This window comes from Cetorhinus maximus, chromosome 22 (assembly GCF_964194155.1).
Source record: "Cetorhinus maximus chromosome 22, sCetMax3.hap1.1, whole genome shotgun sequence".
Classification (NCBI taxonomy): domain Eukaryota; kingdom Metazoa; phylum Chordata; class Chondrichthyes; order Lamniformes; family Cetorhinidae; genus Cetorhinus; species Cetorhinus maximus.
The window spans coordinates 46,615,711-46,638,872 of NC_135900.1; the positions used below are offsets into that span (position 1 = coordinate 46,615,711).

At 44.4% G+C, this 23,162-nt stretch overlaps 1 protein-coding gene across 1 annotated transcript in view; it reads right to left on the reverse strand.

Annotated features, from left to right (window-relative positions):
- cacna1c (calcium channel, voltage-dependent, L type, alpha 1C subunit) overlaps window positions 1-23,162 on the reverse strand; it is a 1,337,968-nt gene that overhangs the window by 226,728 nt on the left and 1,088,078 nt on the right. Inside the window, exon 32 of the mRNA XM_078568241.1 lies at window positions 667-702. Within this exon, the coding sequence (XP_078424367.1) occupies window positions 667-702 (36 nt within the window). The remainder of the gene's footprint in view (window positions 1-666; window positions 703-23,162) is intronic.

A 23,162-nucleotide genomic window follows, 5' to 3' on the forward strand; every position in this document is an offset into this window, starting at 1 on the left:
ATACAAGGTGCAGAAGAATGCTTGTGGGATCCTCTACTTTCTGATTTATACTGTTTGATAATTCAACTGAGATCAGGAAGTTATTTACAAGGAAGAGAATTGTGGGTATGAACCCAATGAACTGCACCAATAGACCAAACCTCCTCTCTCTCTCTCTATGAAGCATCCTCTTTGCCCAAAGCTGCTAATCAATCAAGGCTTATGCCTAATAGGGAGCCCTGGATACAGTTGTGTTTGGTTCAATCTCGTTTCACAGAAAGGAAATAATAGTGATGTCATTTACAAAAAAAAACAAATAAATTAAAACTGAAAACTTCAACAATACTCTATACTAAACATTTTCTCTCTTATTACCTACAAACATATCAGGGCTTAATTTTTTACCGAGGCATATTCTATTTTATTGATAGGCAACCAGAAAACTTTGTGGGATCTAAGGTACCATTGCATAGTCACAACAACAACTGAAAGAAATGTCACAAGTCATACACAGTGACAAATTAGTGCACACTCCACAATATTTTAACACAGACTGTAGGACCATAATGACAGGCAAAATAAATAGGCTGAAAAAGTGCACAGACTCAGTTTCAAACGGCAGTGCACAAAAACAAACAATAAGCATGCAGTAGTTGAGGAAGGAGACCTGCAGCACATTTGTCTTACCATGGGGGTGGAAGTGGATGGGGTATTCTCAGCTGGCTTTAAAGAAAGGCAGATAGAGATGAGCTATAATAAGACTGGCAGTGAGACAGCATTTCCACTACATCTCTGCACAAGACTGTATTTTTAAACTAACAAAGTAGCTACAACATCAAGGAGAGGCATTTCACAGCTTTCTTTCCCCCAGAAATGCTTCAAATAGAACTAATAGACTTTTACTTTGACTTGAGATATTTGAAGTTTAGTCTTATTTGTGTTGGTCATTTACACTTTACAATTTGTGATATTTACTTAAAGGGACTTCATAATAGAGTTGGTAGAGTTTATGAGAACAGTTAGCTCTGAAAACTCTGCTCAGACCTTTTGTATCCATTGCAGGTGAGATGCTGCAAGGCAACATGAAATGTCTACTTTACTGTGAACTATTATGATATAGTTTATAGATTATTATCTTAGGCTTTTAATTTATTTTCTCATTAATTTTATAAACAATTTTCTTTCCTCCTCTCATCCTCTGAAGGCCTCCATATTTGGAAATGTTTTTGCAGGTACCATAGTCATCTCTTCTGCCTCACTACAGCATTTCACCTCAATCTACATGTTAGATCTGAAGCAGGGTTTTCACAGCTGGCTATGCCAGAAAACTCTCCCAAATTACTTTTGCTACCTTACCCAAATTACCATTATTTACATGTAAGCAGGCTTTCTGGGCACAAAGACATCAGAGGCTCAAACCTGGGCTCATCTGATGCCCATACATGTGCTTTTTTTACCACAACTCACTAAATAGTGATTAGAAATGGGAATCCTGATTTTTCCTTCAGTAACACAAGGCAGTAATGCCAATTATAGTGCCTACTACTTCCCCTGCTAGGGCAGTTAATTTAACTTTTGATATGGTAGAACATTTCTATTGGTGTTAATGTTGATACAAGGACAACAAACCTTTACTAGCTATGCAATTGGGTATTTATGCTGACAACTTGATAAAATGACACAGAAGTCCCTTTAATTGTACTAGGTAGGAGTTAGGTGTATGGCTTACTGCCTGGAACATGGGGAAATATTAAATACAAGAAAACAAACAAAATATATCAACTCACTCATCTTCAATAACAAACAAAATTAATATTTTTTTTACAGAGAGTGTAAGTGCTGCAGTTGTACCTTTTTAACAGTTAGATCTTCAACTTACATAATCAAGTACATAAATATGAACTCGCACCACAACCAATATGGACTCTAATTCAATGGCAAACATGTCAGTACCTTGTTCATTGTTTAGTAATTGAGAATTAATATAACTGAAAAATGACATTTTGTTGAAGCTTTTCGTCTTGCACTCATTAGGATAATCACAAAAACACTAATGTCAGGGGAAGCAGGAACTTTATACTGTATGAGAAGAGAGCACTGACTGGTTGGCAAGTGGACTTTGATTGATAGAGATGTTGCTATGGATTATGCACCAGTTAATGATGACTGACAGTTAACTGCCAAGCATTGTTTGAAATTTAAACCAAGCAGTTTGACTCTGATTGGTCAAGGCACTGTCCTGAGGAATGAACCAGTGAATGGCTACCACATTTTATTTAGCTGAAACGGGCGCAATGTGTGTACATGCTCTTTCTGTTTGCAAAGAACAGGGCCCTGTGTATTAATGTATGTAGCTTCCAATACACACAAATGTGCCACACTGCAAACCTGGCCGACAATCATAAATTGGTTGTCAGCATAATTTTTAGCGCACTGAGGATTATTTAGCAAATGTTGTCCAATCGCAAAATCACATCTAATGTTGGACACTGGCCAGGATTTTCCGTGCCCGCTGGCCTAGGGCGTGTTCGGTGGCATGAGCAGACAATATGGCACAATCAGTTTCACAACAGCGTGAAACCAGTTTGCGATCATCCGCTCAGCCCACCAATGGTGGACCGCGTTTCCCACCATCGGATGGCGGGAACTTCATTGTAATACATCAGCATATTATTATTTGGCCAGTCTGCCAGAATTGAACCAGCAACCCCCCCACCGCCCCCGCTGGATCATCTGTCTACATTGGTGGGAAAGCATGCCGACGTGTTTCACAACAGCATATAAAAGGCATACACTTGTCTGGCTGAACGTGAGGGAATTTGGAGGTGAGTACACAGCAATGATGTGCAGTACTTGCCAGGGTCACCTGTTGGGCTTCACGCTCAGGGGGAGCGGCGGGGTGCAAGGACTGCCTTGCGGTTGAGGCAACTTGTGGGGGTGGGGGCAAGGGCTCCCTTGCGGCTGAATATAGCACACAGGCATTCGGGGTGGGCGAGGGAAGCGGTCACGCATTATGGATACCTTATCTAAAGTCACCATTCCTCTGCAACTGAAACAGTTCAAGTGCAGCCATTGATATGACTGGAGTTGGGCTTCTAGCTTATCTGCCCACTCAAGCAATGCAGAGGCATCAAAGTGCCAGCAAGAGCTCCAGAGCTTTTCACAGCCCGTGGCACAGGCTGCAAAGTCATGAGCGTTTTAGTTGACTGCAGAAAGTTGTACGACTGCACATTTTGTACAACCTCCTTGCTAAAGCTGGTCATGGAGCAGTCAATGGTGTAGGTGTTCACAGTCCCTTGCAATGTCAGCATTCCGGTTCGACCAGTCTCCCTGATGGTTCAAGCTAACAGTGCAGCCTTGCAATGTGGGTTAGGAGAATGCCTGCGCCTGAGCTGAAAGCACAGAATGCAGTCCAATGAACAAAGCTGCAGCCAATTGGTCAGGTGGAGTGGGGCGGAGGTGGTGAGGTTTCGGGCAGCCATGCAGCACACTAATCTCTAGCCATCCAAGTGGTGGCCAGCACTCTCCGGAAAGCATTAAGGAGCCTTCAGACTTAACCAGGACAGGTTCTCAGTGCAGTCATGCTAACCCACGTGTCTCTTTCTTTAATCCTGCAGGAGGAGTGCATCAGGAGCACGGAGCCTGGTGAATTAGCTGTATGCCTGATGGCCTACAGGGAGCAAAGACGATGGAGGAAAGAGCAACTGAGGTTCCTGGCTGCGCAGTGGGAGGAGCAGCACCTCTGGGAGAAGGGGTGGCTGGGGGTCGCGCAGAAACTGCTGAAGAGCCACAGTGAGCCGTTGCCAGTCAAAGTCTAGTGACACCCAAGGTCTGTAGACGGCGCCTTTCATTCCTGCAAATGACTGAGAACCCATGTTGCTGAAGACTGCGCATGTCTAGGGAACTGGTCAGTCGTATCTGCCACCTGCCACAGAATTTGGCGCCATGGGGACATGGAGGGCATCCAGTGCCAGTAGCCATGAAAGTGACCACAGCGCTCTATTGCTGTGCCAGTGGTTCCTTTCGGACTCCACAGGTGACCTCTCTGGGATCTCACAAGCCTCCACCCACAAATGTATCCATGAGGTCATGGATGCCATCTTTGCGAGGGCATACAACTCTATGCATTTCGCCTGGAACCAGGACAGCCAAGACGCAAGAGAGATTGGATTTGCCCAGATCTTGGGTTTCCCACAGGTGCAGGGTGCGATCAACTGCATTCATGTGGTGCTCAGGTCTCCATCGCAATACGCCGTCAACTACATCAACCACAAGAGGTTCCATTAGCTGAATTTGAGACTGGTGTGCGACCACCAGAAATGCATCCTGCAGGTGTGCGCACAGTTTCCAAGGAGCGTGTACAACTTCTATATTCTCAGTCAGTCACAGATCCCATAAGTTTTTCAGGATCCACAGAAGCTGCAGGAATGCCTCCTCGGAAACAAGGGCTACCCGCAGAGACTGTGGCTGATGACATCTGTGCAGTGGCTTCAGACTGCAGCAGAGTAAAGTTATAACGAGGCTCATGCTGCAACCCCCAACTTATTGGAGCAAACCATCGGGATGCTGAAAATGAGGTTCTGGTGCCTATACAGGTCTGATGGAGCCCTGCAATATACTCCCCAGAGGGCGTCATGCATCATCGTCATCTGCTGTGCCTTTTGCAACCTGGCCCTGCAACAGGTGAGAAGAGCTGGCTTAGGAGGAGATGGAGGAGGACATTGACGGGGATGAGGGTGAGGAAGTCCTCGAAGGCGTCGATGACGGGGATGAGGCCATCGCACTGGCTGAATGAGGCAGGCGTACTCGGGAGGCCCTCATAGCTGCTAGAACTGTGGAAGATGGTGACGACATGCAGTGAGGAGACCCCATAGATTCTCACATTGCCTCTGTGAATGTTTGACTTCAGTCTGTTTATGGCAGCGCGCATAGCCTTTGTGATAATGCTCCTGTCATAAAGACACAGTGCAGGCCCTAATAGTCGCTTGATTGCAGGAGGATGATGACGACATGCAGTGAGGTCACTCCATAGATCCTCAGATAGCCTCTGAGAATGTCTGACTCCTGTCTGGCCGAGGGCAGCTCACTTGCATTCTGTGATCAGGGTCATATCATAGAGACGCAGCCTGATCCTTTGTCCGCCTTCACCACCTGACCCCTTCAGGAGCAGTGTCACTGGTGACAGATGCTGAAGAGATGGGGGCCAGCCCCACCTTAAAGGTGCTGAGAGCAAACAGAGAGAATGACGGAACTCTGTGATGCCTGCCCATTACATTCTGGCAGCAATGACAAGCACCGTCGAGGTGCAGGCATCAGTAATGTGTCCAGGGACTGTGAGGCCGGACCATCAGCCTGAAGGCTGCACATAGCACAGGGAAGAGGCTCTGGACTGAGACACCTGCCTTTATCTTCTACAGAAAGGTTTCACATCAGAATGACATGAACACTGCTTGTCAGAACAAGGAGGGGAACATTCTTGGGAGTTTATTTTAAATAGTGAACAGTATGTACAAGTGATTAACACCTGTGCCCAGGCTGTGCAACTAATTCTTCTTAACTTTACTAACCTTGCTGCTAGGTCTTGGTGCTCCCTGGACATACAAAGCAGAAGTGGAGGCAGCCTGCTGACTGCTATACCCTATCTGTGATAACCTTGGCAGGCGTCCTCTGGAGGGCCAAGACCTGAAGCTGCTGAGATCACAGGAAGAGGGGAGTCAGAAGGGCTGGACAATCCCGGAGTTACCTGGATGGATGGCCCTGGGGTGTACACCTACTGATCCTCCTCCCTATGGGTGCCCGAGGATCACAGGCTGACTCCTTGAGGAGAGGAGGTAACTGGAGTGAGATCAAGCTGCCCAGTATCTTCTCGCTTACACACTGTTGGAGGCCAACTATGGCATCAGCAATGGAATCAGTGCAGGAGCAACATCCTGGACCAAGGCCTCCATGGTGGCCGCCATCCTACCAGTGTTGACCTTGGTGCACTGGAATGCTGGTGCTATCACCTCAGAGTGAAGGCGGATGGACTCCTCGACAATCGTGACTTGTAATTTGAGGAGTGCAGCGGAGATCCCTTCCTGATGTTCCCGAGCTTGCCTCTGCAGCTCCAGAAATTGTGGCATGACTGAGTCCAGAGGCTCGTCATCTGACTTGGACTCAGCAAATTTCTGGCCTCTAGCAGTCTTCTGAGTGCTGGGGACCTGGGAAGAACCTGCCGCCGCCTGCTGTAGATCAGACAGTGCAATTTGCTCATCAGACTGTGATCCCGAGGCTATCCTAAAGCTAGATCCTACCGAGCTGTGTGTCTCTGTGCTAGTGGATGGTGTGGGTGAGCGCTGTGACGGGCCTTCAAGGAGAATGCCTCCAGGTTCCTCTTCAGAGGTTTCTTTGGGGCTTGATTGGAGGCCCTGGGTCATGGACTCTGTCAGTTGTTTCCCAGTTGTGCCTGCAGAAGCAAGGGGGTTTCCTGGGAATGCATAAATTAGTATCTGGCCTGTGAAACAGGACACATCACTCACAGCACAGTTGTCTGATGGATATTGCATTGCTGGACCCTCACTTGGTAGAGCAATGCTGACCTCGCCATCAGCACAGGACAAGTCCAGATCCTCACCGGCCAGCTGTACGGCTCTATTTTGAAAGTCTGTGAGGACCTTGATTTCAGGCATTCCTCCACCAGTCTGCGACCTCTCCCTCTTGTTGTATGCCAGCTTGTCCTGCATGAATAGAGATGGAGAAAGTATAGGCAGGATGCCTGCTATGATAAGTATGCTTGTGCGGCTGGTGAGTGGTACTATGGATGGGATGAGGACAATGATGGTGAGTGTGAGAGACTGAATGGTGCTATCCCTTGAACTGGCAGTGAGTGAGATCCCTGTGGATGTGTGACGGTTTTGTGAGTGTGAGATGAGAGTGATGAGAAGAGTGACTTACCTGAGCAGAATGGAGGAGATCATTCATCCCCTTGCAGCATTGGGTAGCTGTCCTCTTTTGAGGGACATTGGCGCTGACCACCACTGCTACTGTCTCCCAAGCCTGATGGTCACGCCACTGCCCATCCTATGACCAGAGAGGAGGTTGAGGACATCCCAGCGGGCCTCCACGGCATCCAAAAGGTGTTGTAGTGATGCGTCGCTAAACCTGGGGGCTGCTTTTTTTGCCTTTTGTGGACATCTTCCCTGCAGCACTCATGGGCTGGAAGCACTGAGTTGTGGTGCGCATGGCTAGATGTTAAATATGCCGCCCAGCGTGATATTTCAGCATCAGTGAGGGGATGGCAGGCAAGCGAATGAGAGCCTGCCTGCCATCAAAGCAGTATGTTTCCCGGGAATGCATAACTAATGCACCGGGTTTGGGATGATATGTCATGAAAACCTACCATTACAGCCCCTACTACACTTAGTGCAAATCTGGGACGATTCCGCCTACTATGTTTTGAGTTCTGCAATCACCGGCTGGTTGGGTATGGTCTGTACCTTGCCCATCGTGAACAGCAGAAGGGACATGCCGTTTGATACAATCCTCACTATAAAATTGGTCTTATTGGCAACCTCGTAAATAGGGTCCAAGCCATGTGCTCACCATGTAAGCTTGATGCTGAAATAGGGCGCATCAAAGACATCCTGTGGGATAACGGCTACCCTGATCAGATCATTTCATGCTGTATATCACGCAAACTCATGAACAGGCATAAGGCTGTCACTTTAGCCCTTGAAAAATGCCCAGTTTACCTCAGATTACCATGGAAGAGCAGGGTATCTCAAATATTTGAGCAACAGATGAAGCTAGTGTAGTAGTAACATAGTAACAGGACGCTGCCATCAAGCCAAAAAGACGTTCTGCCTATCACACAAATGGGTAATATGGTACATGAATTTCAGTGCCAGTGTGATGCTAGGTATGTAGGCCGGATGTCCTAAAGACTGGCGGATTAGATCAAACAGCATGTCCCTTCCGCTGTTCACAACAGGCAAGGTACAGACCGTACCCAACCAGCCTGTGTTTACAAAACTCAAAACACAGTGACCAACATTAGATGTGATTCTGCAATTGGACAACATCTGTTAAATAATCCTCAGTGTGCTAAAAACTATGCTGACAACCAATTTAAGATTGTCAGTTGGGCTCGCAGTGTGGCACATTTGCGTATGCTGGAAGCTACAAAGATTAATACACAGGGCTCTGTTCTTTGCAGACAGAAAAATCATGTACACACATTGCGCCTGTTTCAGCTAAACAAAATAAGTGATAACCATTAGCTGGTGCATTCTCCATGGTAACACCTCTACCAATTAGATTCCACTTGCCAACCAATCAGCACTCTCTTCTCATACAATATAAAGCTGTTGCTTCCCCTGACATTGGTATTCTTGCGATCATCCTGATGAGTGCAAGATGAAAAGCTTCAGCAAAATGTCTTTTTTCTGCATTTACTCAAGTCCTATACTACCAAATGACTAATTGAAAATTAGATTGGAAATCCAATATCTATTAACTAAGTTAAGGCACTGATTCAATTTTGAACGAAGATTATCCTGATGGGAAACTATTCATCCATTCTTGGGAATGACTCCTGATTCTATGCCTTTTCCTGTTTTGTTTTTTATATATTGGTAGGAAGCAAATCTCTTGATCAAATTCATAAAAAAATCTTGAATACATCATCTAAATTTTGGCTATGCTAAGATACTATTTAAAATACCTTTTATAGCCCCTAGTGTTTTTTTTTGATTATATCTCCACTTTTGGCTTTCTTCTTTCCCTTTTTTAGCTTTCCTATATTTATTCTATTGATTCTGGCTTTCTTTTCAATTATCTATCCTATAGGTGCTGAATGGTTACTTATAAAAATTTTTAATTTCCATGAATCCCAGTCTTTCATTCACTCACTTCTTTTCTTCCTGGAATTGGTTTGGTGTCTACCCTTCATTCTCCTACTTAAATTTGTGATTGGTGCTTCCATTAATGTGGGCAGGGCCCCTGTTTATTTTGTTACAATTTGCTTTTTTCAGTGAAGTACCCTTGTTTGCAAATTTTATTTTTCATGTTTACACTGAATTGATTTTTTTTCTTGTTTACTGTTTCCCAATGTCCACCTTTTCTTTTATGTTATCTACTTATGTTATCTACTTGTTCCACTTCATTGCCCAGACTCAAGCCAAGTAGTACTCTTTTTAAAAAAATATTCTTTCACAGGAAATGGGTGTCGCTAGCTAGGTCAGTTTTTATTGCCCATCCCTAATTGCCCTTGCGAATGTGATGGTTTGCTACGTTCTTGAACCATTCTAGGTACACTCACAGTGCTAAAAGGGAGGGTGTTCCAGGATTTTGACCTAGCGGCAGTGAAGGAATGGCAACAAAGTTCCAAGTCAGGATGGTGTGTGGCTTGGAAGGGAACTTGCAGGTGGTGGTGTTCCCATGTATCTGTTGCCCTTGTCCTTCTAGGTGCTAGAGGTCATGGGTTTGGAAGGTACTGTTGAAGGAGCCTTGGTGCAGTGCATCTTGTAGATGGTACACATTGCTCCCGCTGTGTGTTGACATGAATGTTGAAGGTGGTGGATGGGGTGCTGACCAAGTGGGCTGCTTTGTCCTGGATGGTGTCGAGATTCTTGAATGTTTATGGAGCTACACTCATCCAGGCAAGTGGAGACCATTCCATTGCACTTCTGACTTGTCCCTTGTAGATGGTGGACAGGCTTTGGGGAGTCAGGAGGTGAGCTACTTGCCACAGAATTCCCAGCTTCTGACCTGCTCTTGTAGCCACAGTTTTCATATGGCTGGTCCAGTATAGTTTCTGATCAATGGTAACCCTGGATTCAGCGATGCTAATGTCATTGAATATCAAGGGGAAATGGTTAGATTCTGTCTTGTTGGAAATGGTATTTGCTTGGGACTTGTGTGGCACAAATGTCACTTTCCACTCATCAGCCCAAGCCTGAATGTTGTCCAGGTCTTGCTGCATATGGGCTTGCTTCAGCATCTGTACAGTCATGCTGCTGAACATTAGCAAATATCCCCACTTCTGACTTTATGATGGAGGGAAGGTAATTGATGTAGCAGCTGAAGATAGTTGGGCTGAGGACACTACCCTGAGGAACTCCTGCAGCAATATCCTGGGACTGAGATGACTGACATCCAACAACCACAACCATCTTCCTTTTTGCTAGGTATGAATCCAACCTGTGGAGAGTCTTCCCCTGATTCCTATTGACTTCAGTTTGCTAGGGCTCCTTGATGCCACACTTGGTCAAATGCTGCCTTGATGTCAAGGGCAGTCACCCTCTTCTCACCTAGAGTTCAGCTCTTTTGTCCATGTTTGGACCAAGGCCGTAATGAGGTCAGGAGTTGAGTGGCCCTAGTGGAACCCAAATTAAGCATCAGTGAGCAGGTTATTGTGGAGTAAGTGTGGTTTCATAGCACTATTGACGACCTCTTCCATCACTTTGCTGATGACACTGCACCTGTTCGTTTTCATGCATGGACTTGCCATCCTCATCTAAATCACTTAGGATAGGAACACCCAATGAAATCCAGTTTTCAACAGTTTGCTTGCTGAAAATTCAGTTGCAGTAGCAGCCAACATTGCTAAGAAAGTATGTTAAACAAACAATTTATTAAGTTGAAAAAATAATGGACTCCACAAGTGACAGAAAATAATCCAACGAGCTGATGCAACTCAAAAACAATTCTTCTTCTAAGAAACAGAGTTTTACATTAAATTTTTGGAATAGTAATTTATCTTTAAGAATTCGACTTCAGCAGACTGGACCAGTGAATTTGTCATAAAGGTATGTTACATGGGTGAGGTGAGCACCAGGCGTAAAGCTTGGCCCTACTACATGAATTTTGGCATCGGATCTCATTATCATAACTCTTCCTATGCAAGGAAGTTGACACTGGCCAGAAGTGTTGTTATCCTTTGGCCTCATTTATTTTTTGAATGCCATGTATTGCAGCGTGCTGTAATTTGTTAGTCCAAAATAATGACCTGCATTCACCTGCAGTAAGCCCCTCACAAATCCAGGGCTAATTCAGGCCTAATATTTGCTTAAAAGGTGGATCCATTTTTGTCAAGCTCTTGTAACTTCTTTGTACCAATGCTACCCATTGCATGGTTTTCCAGCCAAGGCATTTTTTTTATTTCTGTGTAGAAATTTTTGTTCAATGATTTTTATTCATAAGCTCACAGCTTATGTTGGCTGACAAAAAAAATGACAGTGATACAACTTTATTTATCAATGCTATTGGAACCCAACTAGTGGAGCCCAACTAGAAGAGCCATCCAAAGCAAACTGAGAGGGAGTAAGAGGAAGGGAGCAAGGCTAAACTTGCAAACCAATGGTAATGATATAAACACAAATACATTCACAGCAAATTTACTTCTCAATAAGGGTTTAGGTTGGACTACTTCATATGGAGCAGCAGGGATAGGGCTATGACATCTCTTTTGCATTCCAAGAACATGTTATGAGCTAGATTTTCAGACAGGTGTCAGGACCCTGACAATGGGTGATACAGGATCCCAAGCCATCTTATGTCATCAGCCGCCAGCTGGCACAACCTTCATAATTGGTGGCCTCCATGTTCGCGGACCTATAAAGGTCAGCAGGCTGCCTCCCAAGACTGGAAGCCCAATCAGAGGGCCTACAGTGATGTCAGGCTGGTAGCTCCACCGGGAGATGTGGGCACTGCCGAAGCAGGCAGACGATTGTGGGTGCACTTCAACATGTAATCGCCCTCTGTTACCTGCATTGATTCATGAAATAAAGAAACCTGAAGTTGGTAGGGCTTTTGGCGTACATGTGAAATCTCTCTGCCTGACTATTTAAGGCCACAGTGGCCGTCCTTTACCCCATCACCCCTTCACTGGGGCATGGAGCCCCCCACCCCACACCGATTCCGATGACCAACTGGCATGCTGCCAGGTGACTGCCTCGATTGAGCTGGACGGCATAGTGTTACTATCTAGTCAGTTGCACAAATTATACCTTCATTTCGATTTGAAGTCTGAAATTGATCTGTGGAATTTATAAGCAGCAATAGTTAACTGAATTCCCCAGAGGGTGTTCCTAAACATTTGCCTTAAAGGGGAAGACCAGGTTAGTAGCTAAACTTCACAAGTGTGCTCCAGATCTTAAGGCTGCCCACAAACAATGCTAGGGGCAATGCATAAATATATAGTGCATTAGGCATACCTTAGTGGAAACATGCTCATAGGACAAAAAAAATCACAATTGCCTCAGATTTCACAAGATTATACAGAGGAGGCAAACCACTTAACCTAATACCATTCAAAAAGGGGGAAAAAGGCTCTAGTCCCTACATCATGCCATTCAACATGCCCTCGAATGGCTTAAAGGTTTTTTGCCACCATTATTCTTCTTGAAAGTCAATTTAAAGTTCCTATTTAATATAAAATGGAAACAGAAAATACTGGCAAAACTCAGCAGGTCTGATAGCAACTGTGGAGAGAGAAACAGACTTAATGGGCAGAATTTTCTGCCTGTTGGGTGGGCGGGTCCGACCCAATCTCCGGTGGGCGGGGAGCCGAGCCCCACTGGAGAAGCGGGCCCTGCCGCCATTTTACGTGGGCGGGCCAATTAAGGCCTGCCCAGCGTGATGTCCGGCGGGAAGCGCAATGCACTTCCTGTGCGGGCGGGGGGGATTCCCCAAAAGCGAGAGTGCGCTCTTTCACGCATGTGCACGTAAGAGCACACATCTCCCTGAGGCTAAGTGCTGCCTCAGGGAGGTCGCTGACACTTTTAAAAATATGAAAAATAGAAAAAAAAAATTCCCTAACATGTCCCCCTCACATGAGATGGGACATGTTCATAATTTACATATTAACTTTATTAAACTTTTTAAAACCCTACATGAAACCTCATCTCGCTGGTAGATGAGGTTTCATGTTTTTACTATTGCCCGTCGGGGCTCCCGGCCTGCCCGTCAACCTTAAGGTTGGACGGGCAAGTGCTTTAATTATATAATTGATCCTGTCAATGGCCTCAAGTGGCCATTGACAGGTCAGTGGGCCCGCAGCTGATTTTGCTGCGGGCTCGCCTTCCTGAAAATTTAAATGGACCGGGATAACATTGGAGGTTCCACCCGATGTCATCCCGTGTCATTTTATGCGTCAGTGAGCGGTCCCCACCCCCTGCTCGCCGACGGCAAAATTCTTCCCTATGTTTCAAGTCTGTATGACCCTTATTCACATAAATTAATTATCCCATTCACCAGCTTGAATTTATGCCCTCTTGTTCTAATATCTTGTTTCATCTTGCATTTAAGCTCCACATTTACAGATTTCTCTGAAAGGTCATTGAACTGAAACATTAGCTCTGTTTTTCTCTCCACAGATGCTGCCAAACTAGCCTGTTTTACTTCAGATTTCTAGCATCCCCACTATTTGGTTTGTGTTAGGTAGTCAAACTATGATCTAAACTAGAATAGCTGTCCAGTTTTTGCATAACCTCCTGTGACTTGTACTCTTTTTTTTTTATTCTTTCATGGGACATGGGCGTCGCTGACTAGGCCAGCATTTTTATTGCCCATCCCTAATTGCCTTTCAGAAGGTGGTGGTGGGCTGCCTTCTTGAAATGCTACGGTCCATGTGGTGTAGGGACAAGCACAGTGCTGTTAGGGAGGGAGTTCAAAGATTTTGACCAAGTGATAGTGAAAGAACGGCGATATAGTTCCAAGTCAGGATGGTGTGTGGTTTGGAGAGGAACTTCCAGGTGGTGGTATTCCCATGCATCTCCGGCCCATATCCTTCTAGTTGGTAGAGGTCATGTGTTTGGAAGGTGCGGTTGAAGGAGCCTTGGTGAGTTGCTGCAGTGCATTTTGTAGATAGGAAACACCGCAGCCGCTATGCATTGGTGGTGGAGGAAGTAGATGTTGAAGATGCTGGATGGGCTGCCAATCAAGTGGGCTTGCTTTGTCCTGGATGATGTCAAGCTTCTTGAGTGTTAGAGCTGTACTCATCCAAGCAAGGGGAGAGTATTCCATCACATTCCTGACTTTAGTTCTCATCAAGCCTCTGGGTGCTTCATTACTTCAGTAGGCATACGAGAACCCATGATGTTATGAGTGACTTGTTTGTCATTGAGCTTTATTGACAAGGCACATTATTAATGTTCCTAACCAGGCAAATGTTGCTCTCAGATATCGAGTATGGAGCCTGCAGCCCTGGCATATGTTGGAGGTCCATCTGTGGTGGGCTAGCTGAAGGATCATTGGATCAAAGCCTCCCGGGTATCCCTGCCTCCCTGGAATTTGCCCGGGTCAGTGTCTGTCTCCTCAGTGTTCTCCTGAGCGTGCTCGTCCTTGGACTCACTACTGGACTCATCGTCTGCAGCCAGGACATCTGCACCCACATCTTCTTCTTCTGTTGCGTTTCCCCTTTCCAGCACCATATTGTGGAGAGCACAGCATGCAACCACTATCAGTGACACACGATCTGGGGTGTATTGCAGTGCACCCCGTGAACGGTCCAGGCATCGGAAGCGCATCTTCAGAAGACCGATGGTTCTCTCGGCCACAGCCCTTGTGGAGGCATGGTTCCTATTGTACCGCTGCTCAGCCTCTGTTCTTGGATAGCGGAGAGATGTCATGAGCCACCTTATGAGTGGATAGCCGTTGTCACCCAGCAGCCATCCATCCAGCTGGGCTGGAGCACTGAAGAGCCTCAGCACCTGGGAGTGTCTCAGTATGTAGGCATCATGGGAGTTAACTGGGTACCCGGCACAGGCTTGCAGAATCTGCATCCTATGGTCACACACTATATGCACATTCATGGAGTGGAATCCCTTCCTGTTGATGAAGGCACCCGGCTCACCCGCTAGTGCTTGATGGCCACATGTGTGCAGTCAATTGCATCCTGGACGCGGGGGAACTCAGCAATTGCTGCAAAGCCTCTGGCTCGCTCTGCCTGGCTGGCCTTGTCCGAGCGGTAGTGAATGAAAGTCAATGCATGCCTGAACAGAGCATCTGTCACTAGCTTGACACAACTGTGGACAGCTGATTGGGAGACTCCACAAAGATCACCTGGAAAGAGCCAGAGGCATAGAAGCTGAGGGCAGCTGTTAAACGCAACTGGCGTGGGTATCCACCCACACAGTTGGAAATTATCTCAAGGCCTATCATCTGGTGGATGGAGGTTACTGTCTCCCTTGAGATACTGAGCCTCCTTCGGCACTGCACCTCAGACATACTGAGGTAGCTGCATCACCGCCTGTAAACCCCGGCAGCAGGATAGTGGTGTTTTCTGCAGCCCCTTCTGCCTTTCACTTCCTGTTGGCCCTGCGCCCCTTGCGCCTGCACCTCTTCTCCCAAAGGTGGCTTCCCTGGAGGCTGAAAATGGACTCCTGGCCTCCTCCCCCTTCTGGCCCCCTCTTCCTCCTCAGAGGAGGTGCCTTCTGTGGAGAGCAAAATCCCCATTCCCAGGGTAAGGGAAGGCTATCTGATACATGCAAGGCCCCAAGGATTATGTTTCCTCCAGAGTCCTGACCTGATGCCTGTTATTCCCGTAAAAGCAGCTCTGAAGAGATTTGAAGTTCTCCTGTTCACACAGCAAGTAGCAATAAGTTTCTAAAGTAAATGACTATAAATGACTAACAACTCACATTTGCGAGCCCACTCACCCCTCTTATCCCGACCACGGATGAGGTTTTTAAAAATGTGGCCTGCCCGTTGCGCCCGTGCGACGCTCTGAAAATCGCATGGGCTGAGAAAAATCCTGTGTGTTACTGCCTTAAGTGGCCCGTTAATTAATGGCGCGTGTGCCTCGGAACTCATAGCGCTCGCCCTCTGAAATATCGGGATGCACGCCAGACATCATCGTGTGTCATTTTACGTGTCGGCGTGTCGGGCCCGTCCCTGCACGCTGACATCAAAATTCTGCCCTATAAGTATTTTTATCCTTATCTGCATTCAACCTTTGTATGTATTCAGTTAGTAACTTTATTAGTTTTACTTAAGTAACTTAAGGCAGTAGTTTCATAATAAACAAGCTTTTATATTGTTTGAGACTAAAGCTTTGCTGCTGGTTATTTTTCAATTGAATCATTCGCAAATTTTAAAAAAGAGGGCTACACACACACAAATTATTAGCTGACGGACCACTTTGAGGAAATGCTTTTTAAATGGTCATGACACAGAGCTGAGTCAGGCGATGTTATGGAGTTGGAAATATTGGGTCTTAATGATGGCACAAATATGTGGTCAGAAGCTTATCTTGGGGTCAAATAAGACACCAAGGTTGTGAACAGAATGGTTAGTCTTAAAGTGTTGCCAGGGAGAGGGATGAAAACAGTAGCTAGGGAACAAAGTTTGGAGCAGGAACCAAAAACAATGGCTTCAATCTTCCAGTACTGGATGTCAGATAAGCTGTCTGACAACTTAGCAACAGTGGAGAAGTCAAGAGAGGTGGTTGTGAGGTACAGCTGTATGATGTCAGCATACAGATGAAAACTAATGCTGTGCTTTTGGATGATGCTGTTGAGGGGTAGCCTGTAGATGAGAAATAGGTGGGGGGCAAGGATAGATCCTTGGGCGACACCAGAGGTAATGGTGCACGAGTGAGAACAGAAGCCATTGTAAGTGGTATTCTGGCTACAATTAGTTAGATAAGAATATAACCAGGTGAGAGCAGTCCCACCCAGTTGGACGACAGTGGAAAGGTCTTGAATGAGCATGATGTGGTCAACCATGTCAAAGACTGCAGACAGGTCGAGAAGGATGAGATGGAATAGTTTTCCTTTGTCACAGTCACATAGGATTTTATAGGTGACATTGTCAGTACTGTGGCAGGGCGGAAACCTGATAGGAGGGATTTAAACATGGAGTTCTGGGAAAGATGGGCATGGATTTGGGAGGCAACAACACTTTGGCTGGTCAATGGGCACCAGCATATAGCAGGAGAAAAGAGGGATAAGTTTCATAAAGTTAGAGTGTTGGACATTATGAGAGAAGGGAGCAGTTGCATATTAGGTAGGAGCAGACTAAGAAGAATGGAATGCAAAGACAAGATTTGCGTGTCTGCAAATGCAAAAATGTAGTGAATAAGGTAGGTGAGCTAAAAGCACAAATAGCCATGTGGGAATATGATGTAGTGGTAATAATGGAAACATGGCTTAAAAATGGTAGGGACTGCGCACTTAATATTCGAGAATATAAAGTGGTGAGAAAAGAAAGGGAAGTAAAAAATGGAGGTGTGGTGGCAGTACTAATTAGTGAAGGCATTATACTATTCAAAAGAGGAGATGTCCTTGAGGGGAAAGGACAGAACCCATTTGGTTAGACTTGAGAAGCAAAAAAGTTACTATCACACGACTGGGGGTATTCTATAAGCCTCCAAATAGTGAGAAAGATAGAGAAGCAAATCTACGGGGAAATCATAAAGATGTGCAAGAACTACAGAGTGGTGATATTGGAGGACTATAATTACCCAAATATCGATTGGGATAGTGTTAAAGAGTAATGTGTTCAGGAGAACTTCCTTGATCAGCATGTTCTCAGCCCAACTAGAAAGGAATTGGTGCTGGGGAATGAAGTGGGTCAAGTAGACCAAGGGCAGAATTTTTACCTTGTTGTGCGGCTGCGGTGGGCAGGCAGGCCCAGGAGTAGTGCACAACGGTCATTCCAATGGGGAAGCTCATTTTTAAACATTATGTAAGAAATATAATCAGGGAATGAGCAACATCACTGAATATTCTGAGTTACAGGAAGAAGAGGCATTCGCCTTCATATGTAGGTAGGCAGACAGACAGGAGAGGCTGGAAGCAAGATGGCAACATGAGATTGGTAAGGTAAGGCAAGGCTCATCATAGGCAGCATGTACTTTCTTGAACTATTGCAATGCCCATCATTCAGCATTTATTTTTTTAAGGGAAAATGTTACTGTGTGCACAATGAAACAACTTCCTTTGTTTCACATCACAGGAGCTATCTGTGGCTGTCTGCTATTCCGGCAACTTTCTGGACATGCCCAGCTTTAATATTCCTGTTACTTTATTATCAACTCTGACATGCATTTATCGGTGCAGTCACCATCCCGGAGACATCCACTCTCACTGTCTTTCTGCAGTGTGATTTTAAAAACAAATTAATACCTCTGTTACTGTGATGGACAGAAGAAGCATGGAACATTTGATTTCTAATATCACAGACAGTAATTTACAGCTATAGTCTATGTAGATTAAACTATTTGTGTTGAACTTAGTTAATATGGTTGCTAATGGATAGAAATAATTTGCAGTTGATCCTTTGACCGGCATATATTATATCTTGATATATCAGACTTTTTTCAATGATAAGAGGATGGGCCTGCTTCCTAAAGTGCATTTGATATTGGTCACTTCATGTTATTTTATATGAAATGATAGTTTCAATGAAGGATTATGATCTGGTGGGAGGAAAAGCATCACCCTAATGGTTGTATCCAGGTAAAGTCAAATATTAAATTTAACTTGAAGAATTGTAGACTTATATAATGAATTTATAATCTAATCATCGTTAATGGTTGGAAAATCTTGCCTATACTCACATAAGAAATTAAAGAGTAACTCAGTTTAAGAATGTAAAAGGAAATTGGATTCATGATTCAGAAAGGACTTGAGAAAAAAATAGACAAAAATGATTAGATCAAGTTATGAAGCATAACTTGCATGATCTGATGAGGTGGGCCTGCTGATTGTTTTTACTTTTATATTCTGCCATCAATTGTGGAGGAGCCCTACTCTTTCAAGTATTGGAATATATTTCTAATCTTGAACATTGGAGAACATTTTCCATCATGATAAGGAACTGTATATGGAAAGACTGGGCAAATAAGTGATTTTCAAGAAGTATTGCTTTTATAAGCAAACTTCAATACCTGATTAAAAGAAACCCCCATACATAAACATATTTGTCATCCAAAAGGAGGATACTCTTACATATGTGGTTAGGTTGGACCTTAACATAGTTGGCACAATTTTCATGTATTTTCAGCTTGCATATAAATACATGAAATGACAACCAGTCCGAAAGAAAATAATGTTTGTTGAAATTTTTTCCCTACAATGAATTGTTGATGACTTTCCATAGAAAGTAATTTATAGTAAATTGATTAGACTTTGATTTCAATAGTTAGACAATTAGTCAATTGAAATGTATTAGTCAGCACCTAACTAAACTAGCAAAGAATATTGTAAGAAAGAGGTTAAACTCCATACTCTTGTCAGTATCTGAATGCAGACACAATTTCACATGGACTAGCTGTTATCAGAGTGAAATAAATAATTTTTAAAAAGTCCTTGTACCAGGTTGAAGCAAAACGACAACAGATAAAAATCCTGCTATAATTTAGAAGATAACTTAGAAGACAAATGCACTACTATTAAAATTGTCCTTTATAACTAACATATTGGTAGTTTGTTGTAAATAAAACAAAACATCTGTTTTCACACTACAGATTACATTTTAAAATCTTGGATTTTGAAACTTCAAAACAGAGGCCCAGCTTTTGCAGTAGTAATGGCTGAGATTTCACAGGATACTGTTGAACCCTTCCACCAGCCGAAAAGTTGCAGGCAGCCCACCTCGGCCAGTTATGCCAGCTCAGACCCAATTTTACATGTAGCAGGAGCCGTCAGGGCTCCTGCCCCTTTATGGGGCAAGGTCCTGTCCCCAAGAGCTGCTGGCCAATTGGAGGGATGACAGCTCTTTAGTTCCACAAGTGCCACTTGTGGCAGCTACTGGTCTGCTGGTCCAGCGATGAAGGAGGAGGCCCCGGAACCGAGGTAAGTGGGATCATGCTCACTGGACCAGTCAAGTAGGCCCTGGAGTGGGCATGTTTGATGAGAGCAGGATGGGTTTCTCCAAAGGAGCAGCCCTTGCCCTGGGCCCTCAGGGTGCCTGATCAGGAGGGCCACCACTACCCCTCCCGAGTCTGCATGGAGGCTCCAGGGTATACCTGGTGGTCTCCCCATATGATGAAGGGCTCCCCAACAGTGATAAATACCATCCTCACCCCGATTTATCAACTCCCTAGCCACCCAGCACACCCCTTGAGGCTACATAAAATACTGGCCAATGAGAGCAATACTGTCAGTAGTCACTATCACTACTCTTCTGAAACTGACAACAACTTTTGGAGTCCAAATACGAGCAATTAAACACTGGAATCTGAGGTTGATGTCAGTGATTCTACACTCCTTGAAGTCCCCGCAGACTGCAATATTAAAAATCAGTGAAATAATGAGAACCTCTACGCTATAATATTGCTGTTTAAACCTCTTGAAAAAGTTATGCCTTGTTAATGAGGTGTAACTGGGTTTTTAACAATGCACTAAGTCATAACTATTGCTGAAGTATCTCTCTGGTCCTGGAAAACTAACTTTATATTCATATATCAACTTTAGTCATTATGATAAAAGTTCCAAATTTTTTAATCTAATAAATTTTTGTTTTACAGTTCGTTTATGATATTTCAACTTCTGATGTTTATGTTCCAAAAGCTTACTTAGCTCTCTGTAAAATTTAAAGAAGTGAAAGATAATCAGTACAATTTACTTCCTGATTTGCTGTCTGTGAGAATATTTCAGTGTTTTTAAAAATTCATTCATGGCGGGTAGGTGTCACTGGTTAGGTCAACAGTTATTGTCCAAAACTAATTGTCCTTCAGAAGCTGGCGGTGAGCTGCCTTCTTGAACCGCTGCGGTCCATGTGGTGCAGGGTACACCCACAGTGCTGTTAGGGAGGGAGTTCCAGGATTTTGACCCAGCAACAGTGAAGGAACAGCAATATATTTCCAAGTCAGAATGGTGTGTGGTTTGGAAGGGAACTCCCAGGTGGTGTTGCTCCCATCTATCTGCTGCCCTTGTCCTTCTAGATAGTACCAGTCATGGGTTTGGAAGGTGCTGTCTAAGAAGCCTTGGTAATTTCCTGCAGTGCATTTTGTAGATGGTACACGCTGCTGCTGCTGTGCGTCAGTGGTGGAGGGAGTGAATGTTTGTGGATGTGGTGCCAATCAAGCGGACTGCTTTGTCCTGGATGGTGTCATGCTTCTTGAGTGTTGTGGGAGCTGCACTCATCCAGGCAAGTGGAGAGTGTTCCATCACACTCCTGACTTGTGCCTTGTAGATGGTGGACAGGCTTTAGGGAGTCAAGAGGTGAGTTACTTGCTACAGGATTCCTAGCCTCTGACCTGCTCTTGCAGCCATAGTATTTATATGGCTAGTCCAGTTCAGTTTCTGGTCAATGGTAACCCCCAGGATGTTGATTGTGGGAGAATTCAATGATGGTAATGCCATTGAATGTCAAGGGCTGATGATTAGATTCTCTCTTGTTGGGGATGGTCATTGCTTGGTACTTGTGTGATGCAAATGTTGCATGCTAATTGTCAGTCCAAGCTTGGATATTGTCCAGGTCTTGTTGCATTTAGAGGTGGACTGTTTCAGTATTTGGGGAGTCGCGAATGGTGCTGAACATTGTGCAATCATCAGCGAACATCCCCACTTCTGACCTTACGATGGAAGGAAGGTCATTGATGAAGCAGCTAAAGATGGTTGGGCCGAGGACAGAACCCTGAGCAACTCCTGCAGTAATGTCCTGGAACTGAGATGATTGACCTTTAACAACCATAACCATCTTTCTTTGTGCTAGGTCTGACTCCAACCAGTGGGGAATTTTCCCTCTGATTCCCATTGACCCCAGTTTTGCTAGGGCTCCTTGATGTCACGCTCTGTCAAATGCTGCCTTGATGTCAAGGGCAGTCACTCTCACCTCACCTCTGGAGTTCAGCTCTTTTGTCCATGCTTGAACCAAGGCTGCAATGAGTTCAGGAGCTGAGTGATCCTGGCAGAGTCCAAACTGAGTGTCAGTGAGCAAGTGATTTCTAAGCAATTGCCATTTGATATCACTGTTGATAACCCCTTCCATCACTTTACCCTGCTGAATAACATCACTGTTGCTGGAAGCTTGGAGATGCCTCCCCCTTGACCTTATGCCAGATTCAAATTAATGTTGGGAATGGTGAAAGCCATGCCACAGATATCGCTAGATCTTTGTGGGCAGCTTTCTTTGAGATCAGTGGTGACTGCCGAGTTTCACTGCAGACTGCAAAATCTGGGCCAATGATATATAATGGTTCTGGGAGCACATCTCTTGTAAAAATGTTACAGGGATAGTTTATAGAATCAGCCAACTCTTTGACAACTGTGATTTCACTGAATTATGTGAACGGTTCTTTTAACATTGAATTTTTTCTTGGGAATGTCTGGTCTAAAGCGATAAAAACTGAAAGAGGGAGGTAGTTTTTGGTTCAGATCCAAAATGGGCATGATATTGGTGATGCACCCATGGTGCCCTCATGAGGCCAGAGTTGGGAGGCTAGAAACATTTTCAGACTTGGACCTCATTTGAATTTTAGCAACAAAGTACTGGTGGAGTTCTGCAGCTTTGGACCTTAGAAAATTGTCTAGCCAAGCTCGCTAATTTCATAATTTTATGAGAATTTTATGAGGATTGAACATCAGGCAAGATTGAGATGTGAACTTGGTTTGCAAAGTTCATGGTCCAGCACTCCACTGTTCTATCTTCTGCTTCATCCTGCTTCCAGTCCCATCAGTTCTCTCATTATCCAACATTTTTTGCCTGCTCTCCCTGGCTTAGAAATATAGAAGTTGATACTATTTCTTATGTACATCTTTGAACCTGGCAAATGAATACAAAATCTGTAAATGTGAATTGTTTTCTATTCCCTGAAAGGCAATTGTCCTTTGAGAATTAAGTTGCACAACAGCAAATATTGGTCCCATATTTATAACTGTATCTTGCAAGTCATGCCAAGCCAAAGAAAGACAGAGCATACATTTCCTGTGGATTTAAAATCATGCTAAAAACAAGGACAGCTTAGTTACTTGTCTGGATAGATGAAGCCTGATGTAAAACTGAACAACTTGACTTCAAAGCAGTCATATAGAAATATCCATAGTTACATCACAACCATTTATTTGGTAGAATAAACAATTCAAAATAAATATGCCAACACACAGGGTTCCAGTTCCGATTTTCAAGTTAATTATACTTCAAAAAATGTATATTTCTCAAGACTAATTATAAGCAACTGTAGATGGGCATATGAATTACCAAAATACAATCAATAAGCATGTAAATTCTTTTAATTAAAGACAGCCACTTCTTTA